The following is a 7,399-nucleotide window of genomic DNA, read 5'->3' as shown; positions in this document are numbered from 1 at the left end:
TCTGGGGGGCCTGGAGCTCCGAGGGGAGGCGAGGGTGAGGGGCCACGGCGGCCGAGATGGACGTGGGGGGTCAGGACACGTGGGGGGCCCCGGCTCTCCCCAGAATGGGAGACTGTGGGTGGGGTGGGGGCAGGGTGGGGTGAACGAGCAGCTGCTCTGAGCTGGGAGACAGGAAGGGGTTGCGAGCAAAACAAGAAAAGACCAAGTTCCCCTTTCCGCGGTTTCTGGGCCTGGTACCTGCGGTGGGGGAGGAGGCAGGGTGGGGCGATGGCTTCCTGTCCTCCAACCTCCGGTTTGGGGGTTCCTGCTCCCCAAACCCAGGCTTCTCACCTGGACTGACCCCTGCCCCAGACTGCTTCTCCTCACACCCTCAGACACGCTGCTCACTACAGCCTCCGGGGAGGCACGGGGTGGGCGAGGGCGCTGGAGCCACAGAGAAGGACCAGGCCCCGGAGTGGGGCACCTGGTGAAGCTGGGGAGCAGCTAGAGGCCCTCCCAGCAGGCAGCACGGCCCCCATCCTCCCCAAGAACCCCCATCCTGGTACCTGGGGAGCCAGAGGTGGTCCCCTCCGCTTCACTTGCTCTCTGCCCAGCCAGCGGGGGAAACCATCCCAGCTGGACCTCAGAGAAGTCGGCCACCTCTCCCTTCTTGTGTGGAGTTCCAGTGTGCGTGCGTGTGTGTGTGTGTGTGTGTGTGTGTGTGCGTGTGTGTGCACGTGTGCGTGTGCATGTGAGTGTGTGTATTCGTGTGCGTGTGTGTGTGTGTGTGTGTGTTTGGAGGGGTGCGGGGGAGATGGCACTCGGGGCACCTGCTGAAGTGGAGGCGAGAGGCAGAGGAGTGGGAGGAGGAGAAACCCGGACCCAGGCCATCTGCCCATTTGTGGTGCCCAGAGACCTGCTGGGGAAGCCATCCTGACACCGGAGAGCGGACAGCTGGCTCCTGGGCAGGCCCCGGTGCTAGTCCCTCCGTGTGTCCACGCTGTGCCAGGAGGCGAGGAGGCTCCCCATGTGGGTGTGAGGGGCGTGGGGCTGGATGCTGAGGCTGAGAGAAACCCTGTCCACACTGTCTGCGCTGGAGCCCCCAGTGTGAGCCATGGGAGAGCAGCTCTGTCCATCAGCCAGTCCCTGACAAAGTGCAGTAGGTGCTGCCCCCCAGCCGGCTCTGCTGCAAGGCCCCGGCTCGGGGCTGCAGAAGCAAGAGCCGAGGGGTGTGGAGAAGGTGGGCCTTGCAGATTAGCTGGGAGAGGGGTGCAGAAGCTGAGAGTGCGAGGGTAGCAGGATGTCAGTTACCCAGAGCCAGGGGCGGGGAGTCCCGGATGTTGCTGCTGGGGAAGTTAGCTGCGACCTTAAATGTCAGGCTGAGGGGTTCCTGGGGGAGACAGGGACTGTAAGGTCACAGTTGGCCTGAAGGGAGAAAAGTTCTCAACCTCTGTCCCCCCTCCCCCCCTCTCCTGCCTCCCCCAGGATGAGCCGCCAGGTGGTCCGCTCCAGCAAGTTCCGCCACGTGTTTGGACAACCGGCCAAGGCCGACCAGTGCTATGAGGATGTACGCGTGTCACAGACCACCTGGGACAGTGGCTTCTGCGCTGTCAACCCCAAGTTTGTGGCCCTGATCTGTGAAGCCAGCGGGGGAGGGGCCTTCTTGGTGCTGCCCCTGGGCAAGGTGAGCATCTGGCCATCCAATGGCCCCCTGAGTGGTCCTGATTAGCTGACTGTCACCCAGCTTCCCTGGGCCACAGTGATGTCATCTGCAAAACTGAGCTGGGCTAAATGAGCTTTAAGCTTTTGCCAGCTCTTAGATGGAAATTGAGCCCTGGCTGGTTTGGCTCAGTAGATAGAACGTCGGCCTGTGGACGGAAGGGTCCCAAGTTGGATTCCAGTCAAGGGCACATGCCCGAGTTGGGGCTCAATCCCAGTAGGGGGTGTGCAGAAGGCAGCCGATCAATGGTTCTCTCTCATCATTGATGTTTTTCCCTCTCCCTTCCTCTTTGAAATCAATAAAATATATTTAAAAAAAGAAATGGAAATTGAGTCTCAGAGGGGAGACGGCATGAGAAGGATCACACAGTGAGTCCTGAGACTCAGGGTCTCCCAAGTCTCAGCCTGGGGCCTTCTCCCCTCAGGAGCACAGAGAGGGGTGGGCTGGGGTCTGGGCAGGCCCAGCAGTGCTCTTAGAGTTGGGGGCACTCCATGTCTGGGCCTGTCAGAGCCCTTGGGGACCCAGCAAGTTCGGGCCCCAGCCCCCGGGCAGGGATGATAGAGGGCCCTCTCCTGGCCCCCGCCTGCCTGCTCTGACCCTGTCCCCCGCCCTGCTGTCTGCTGACCCCGACTCCCAGCACACTGCTGTGCTCTAGCGGGTGACGCAGGAAGGGGAGATGGGCCCTAACTTGTTACCAAAAAAGGGCCGATGGAAAGCAAAGAGAAGAGGAAGTGGTTGTCAGGGTGAAAGCCGGGCCTGCTCTTCACGCAGGAAGCCCTTCTGCACAGCTGTCCCCGGAAGTGGCCATTTCCAAACCTCTGCTCCTGTCTGGGGGCCGTTATGACAGACTTCCCGGTCCCTCTCCTAGAAGGGCCCATGTCCACAGCCCCACCATTCTCACACACTTGCCTGGGGAACACTCAGCCCAATGCAATGGACGCCCCCTTCCCCACCCCTGTCCCCGGCCTTGGCCTGTGTGTCTGGAAGCCTCACTCAGGGATGTAGGGTGGGGGCGGGGGCCCTCAGGGCACAAATGAGAAACTGAGATAGAGGTGGAGGAATCTGCTAGGATCTGACAGCAGGCAGGACCAGCCCCACACCCCAATCTGTGCTTCCTGTGGCCCTGCGGCGGCCCTTCTGAGTTGCCCTGCCAACTCTGGCCTCGGGCAAACAGAGGACCAACTCCTGCCACCCTTGGCCTGCTCCGCCTCCCGGGCTCCTGCGGCCTTGCCCTCTGTGCCTCTCTGAAGGGCTGTGGGGAGGTTGGATTGGGCTTGGAGGGCAAAAGCACCTCCCTCAGAGGCCCTGCTGTGCCCTCTAGACTGGACGTGTGGACAAGAATGTGCCCACGGTCTGTGGCCACACAGCCCCCGTGCTGGACATCGCCTGGTGCCCGCACAATGACAACGTCATTGCCAGTGGCTCAGAAGATTGCACCGTCATGGTGAGTGGTGGTGGGGTTACGAGTGAGGAGGGGGCCCCAGGCCGGGATCTGACATGTGGAGTGCCCGACTCACACGCCCCTTCTCTGCAGGTATGGGAGATCCCCGATGGGGGCCTGGTGCTGCCCATGCGGGAGCCTGTCGTCACCCTGGAGGGCCACACCAAGCGTGTGGGCATCATTGCCTGGCACCCCACAGCCCAGAACGTGCTGCTCAGTGCAGGTGCCTGGCGGGAGGGGCAGGGTGGGCTGGCCTCTGACAGTGCGGGGGCGGCTCATGGCTCTGACACGGGGGGCATTGCCCAGGTTGTGACAACGTGATCCTGGTGTGGGACGTGGGCACCGGGGCGGCGGTGCTGACGCTGGGCGCGGATGTGCACCCGGACACCATCTACAGCGTGGACTGGAGCCGGGACGGCGCCCTCATCTGCACCTCGTGCCGCGACAAGCGCGTGCGCCTCATCGAGCCCCGCAAAGGCACTGTAGTAGCTGTGAGTTGCAATGAACTGTGTGACCCTTGACCCAGGGAGCTTCACCCCTCCTACCCACCACAACCGGGGTGCTAGATGCTGTCCTCTCTTGCCCCTGCCTGGCCGACCACAACCCTTTCCTCCCAGGAGAAGGACCGTCCTCACGAGGGGACCCGGCCGGTGCGAGCCGTGTTCGTGTCTGACGGGAAGATCCTGACCACGGGCTTCAGCCGCATGAGCGAGCGGCAGGTGGCGCTGTGGGACACGGTGAGCGCAGAGAATCAGGAGGCTCAGTCCCGGTCTTGCCAAGCCCGAGCCCTATGTCCATGGGCCCGTTTACCCGCCGGAGATGGGGGTTTCCACTGGTTGGTCTGTAAGGGTCACCCCCACCCGGTGACTGCCCAGTGAAGGGCTCCGCCCGGGGCCTGACGTGGCCCAGCTCATTGTTCTCTCCCACCCGTCTCTACAGAAGCAGCTGGAGGAGCCGCTGTCCCTGCAGGAGCTGGACACGAGCAGCGGCGTCCTGCTGCCCTTCTTTGACCCCGACACCAACATCGTCTACCTCTGTGGCAAGGTGGCCCAGTGGGGCGGGGGGGCAGGGGTGGGAGGTGGGCAGAGGGCTCGGGAAGGAGCACGGCTGCAGGCCCCTGTCGGTGCTGATCTCCCCTCGCACCCTCCACCCGCAGGGTGACAGCTCCATCCGGTACTTCGAGATCACTTCCGAGGCCCCATTCCTGCACTATCTCTCCATGTTCAGCTCCAAGGAGTCCCAGCGTGGCATGGGCTACATGCCCAAACGTGGCCTGGAGGTGAACAAGTGTGAGATCGCCAGGTGACTGTTCCCTGACCCTGACCTGAGCATGCTCCTTGGGCAGCGCTGATCTCAGGCTGACCTTCAGTCTCAGCCCAACTGTGCTGTGGGCGCTGCTCACCTTCCCGTTTCCACAGGTTCTACAAGCTGCATGAGCGCAAGTGTGAGCCCATCGCCATGACAGTGCCTAGAAAGGTGATGCCATGTCCCTCCCTGGGCTCTGGGCTGGGCACACCTTGCAGAGCTGCAGGGTGGTGGTGTGGCCTAAGCATGCTCTTAACCAGCCTTGGTCTTGCCCACAGTCGGACCTGTTCCAGGAGGACCTGTACCCGCCCACTGCAGGGCCTGACGCTGCCCTCACGGCCGAGGAGTGGCTGGGGGGTCGGGATGCTGGGCCCCTCCTCATTTCCCTCAAGGATGGCTACGTGCCCTCAAAGAGCCGGGAGCTGAGGGTCAACCGGGGCCTGGACACCGGGCGCAGGAAGACAGCACCAGAGGCCAGTGGCACTCCAAGCTCGGTGAGAGGCGGATGGGAAGACAGGGTAGGGAGGGGCTGCTATCGCTGTGGTCACTGGCCCAGGGGAAGGAGGCTGGCCTCTGAGGCAGCCCAGACTCACAGGGAGCTGGCAGTGGGTAATCCTGAGGCCTCAGAACGCAGCTTTCAGGCTTGTAGGCCTGCAGCTCTCTGGGCAGCAACTGGCTGAGAGACAGAAGGGCCCAAGCTCTGGGGCTCTCGGCCAGGGCAAGGGGAGTCCAGGGTGGAGCGGGCCTAACGCAGCGCTGGATCCTCCAGGACGTCGTGTCCCGGCTGGAGGAGGAGATGAGGAAGCTCCAGGCCACGGTGCAGGAGCTCCAGAAGCGCTTGGATAGGCTGGAGGAGACAGTCCTGGCCAAGTAGAGACTCCGGGGCCTTCAGCTGGGGCCCACCGCATCGCCTCCCCCGCCCCCCTTTCCTCCCACTCCTTAGGCCACAGTGGCAGATAAAATAAAATGGCTTTATTTTCTGGTACCTCTCAGACTGATGACTGTGCGCCCGAGTGCTGAGTCTGAACTGACTCTGAACTCCCCCCTCAGAAGCCTTGATGGGATTGGCCCATGGCAGGGGCTGAGGGATGCTTCCAAATGCTCTGGAGGAAACCACAGGTCTGGTGGGGGAGCACCCTTCTGGTATGGTTTGGGGGTGTTTTGCAGCTGGCAGGTGTGAGTAGCCCGGGGCTTCAGGAACTCCCAAGTTTACCCCAAAGCTGCCTTTTCTAGTTAACCACATCAGGTTACATGTAACGTACTAACAACACTGTTGCTTGTGGGGAAATGAAACAATTAGCTCCTACAGGACACCTTTCAAACTGTAGGCCCGAGGGGTCCTTTTGTAAAGAGAAAGCTTAGAACTAAAGCCAAGGCCCAACCCTAGTTTACAGGCGAGGAAACTGAGGCACCGAGTAGTTGAAGGGCAGGTCCTGAGTCATGACTTGTCTCCCCGCCTAGTTTGGAGCCTTCGTGCGCAGGGCTGCTGCCTCTTGAGCCCTTATTGTGGGTCTCGCCTGGGCCTGGCCTATGAGACAGGGACCTCAATAACCTGTCAGGCTCCATCAAGTGGGGGCTTGGAAGTGGGTTTGACACCCACCTTAGCAGGTGACCCCTGAGTTGGGACACAGGCTATGAGGAGTAGGCGTCCTGGCCACAGCAGTTTGGTTCATACCACACAGGGGCAGCGAGGACTCAGTGCCCATCTGCTGCCCCTTCTCCCTCTTCAGCATGCCAGAGAAAACCACCTGGGCAGAGCGATGAGGCAGCTGTAAGATTGTCCCTGTCTGCCCATTTTGGTCTCACCCTCTAAGCAAGCCGTTACTCTGGGCAAGTTACTTCTTTCCAATAAAATGGGGAGGGATCCCACAACCCTGTGAACACAGTGGTGGACCCAATCAGGGGTGTGATAGAATCCGGAAATCTGGACTCTGGGCCTATGGAAGGTGAGGTGCCTTCTCTGAGCCTCTCCTGTACAATGGGGACGGGCCCTTCTGAATGGCTGGTCACTAGCTGTCCTCCTGGCCCGGGAGAATTGAAAAACAGCTCAGGAAAGAATCTGGGAACCCAGAAGGGCTCACCTGTCATCACCCTGACTTCCAGGTTTCCAACCCATTCTCCCTCTGATAAGAACAAGAGAAGGAGATGGGGGTGGAGGAGGAGGGGAAATAATTTAGGGGCCAAGAAACTGACCTTGAAAACAGAGGGGAACAGAGTGGGTGGAATGGCTGAAATCTGTAATCCATATTCCCAAAGAGCCCTGGCCCCACTGGGTCTCAGGGACTTCACGTGCAAGGCCTTACCAATCCTGGTACTAGTGTTTAAGCTGATACTAGAGGCATCACCTGTCCCTATTTTGTGGCTCTGGTTGGCCTTATTTTCCTGTTCTACCTCTATTCATATCCTCTGCCAACACCTCCATTCTTGAAAACCACATGGTGCCTGGCCAGTGTGGCCCAGAGGATGAGCGTTGACCTATGAACCAGGAGGTCACGGTTTGATTCCCAGTCAGGGCACATGTCCAGGTTGTGGGCTCGATCCCCAGTGGGGGGAGGGGGGGGTGCAGGAGGCAATAGGTCGATGATTCTTTCTCATCATTGATGTTTCTCTCTCTCTCCCTTCCTCTCTGAAATCAATAAAAATATTAAAGAAAAAAAAACCCCACATGGTCTTCTCAAGGGGGTCTGGCCACACCAAGCCCAGGGCTAAAAGGTCATTGGACCGTCTCCAGTGGGCCAGAAAACATCAGCATCCCAGCTGCTGGGGTACCATGTCCCTGTGGGAACCTGCAGGGAAGTGTGGAATCCTCTATTATGCTTCTGACATTGGGGTGATGTTGGTGAGAGGGAAAGGTTTGTTAAATTGGCCAGCACCCTGAAACTCCGAGCACTTTCTCATCTGTGCATTTTTGTTGTTAATCTTCACCCAAGGATTTTTTTGTCATTGATTTTTAG

General features: G+C 60.1%; 1 protein-coding gene across 2 annotated transcripts; it reads left to right on the top strand.

The window, feature by feature from the left end:
- The first annotated feature begins 184 nt into the window (after positions 1-184).
- On the top strand, positions 185-5,430 carry CORO1A (coronin, actin binding protein, 1A). Of its 2 annotated transcripts, XM_014529870.1 has the most exons (11): positions 185-630; positions 1,465-1,663; positions 3,021-3,143; positions 3,234-3,363; positions 3,447-3,631; positions 3,758-3,877; positions 4,080-4,184; positions 4,297-4,442; positions 4,559-4,616; positions 4,724-4,939; positions 5,215-5,430. In XM_014529870.1, exons 2-11 carry the CDS (start codon positions 1,466-1,468, stop codon positions 5,317-5,319), a joined length of 1,386 nt encoding a protein of 461 aa, XP_014385356.1. In that variant the 5' UTR covers positions 185-630; position 1,465; the 3' UTR covers positions 5,320-5,430. The 2 variants fall into 2 exon arrangements, with proteins under 2 accessions (XP_014385356.1, XP_014385355.1); XM_014529869.1 differs by lacking the exon at positions 185-630 and having other exon boundaries at positions 1,340-1,663.
- Positions 5,431-7,399: the final 1,969 nt, after the last annotated feature.

This window comes from Myotis brandtii, unplaced genomic scaffold, assembly GCF_000412655.1.
Source record: "Myotis brandtii unplaced genomic scaffold, ASM41265v1 scaffold698, whole genome shotgun sequence".
NCBI lineage: Eukaryota > Metazoa > Chordata > Mammalia > Chiroptera > Vespertilionidae > Myotis > Myotis brandtii.
The sequence above is the reverse complement of the archived record's forward strand: the minus strand, read 5'-3'. Positions and strand labels throughout refer to the sequence as shown.

Coding starts and splice junctions, on each gene's coding strand:
- CORO1A (XM_014529870.1), top strand. CDS start 1,466: ATGAGCCGCCAGGTGGTCCGCTCCAGCAAGTTCCGCCACGTGTTTGGA. Junction 1,664..3,020: donor TGGTGCTGCCCCTGGGCAAG/GTGAGCATCTGG, acceptor TGTGCCCTCTAG/ACTGGACGTGTGGACAAGAA. Junction 3,878..4,079: donor AGGTGGCGCTGTGGGACACG/GTGAGCGCAGAG, acceptor CCGTCTCTACAG/AAGCAGCTGGAGGAGCCGCT.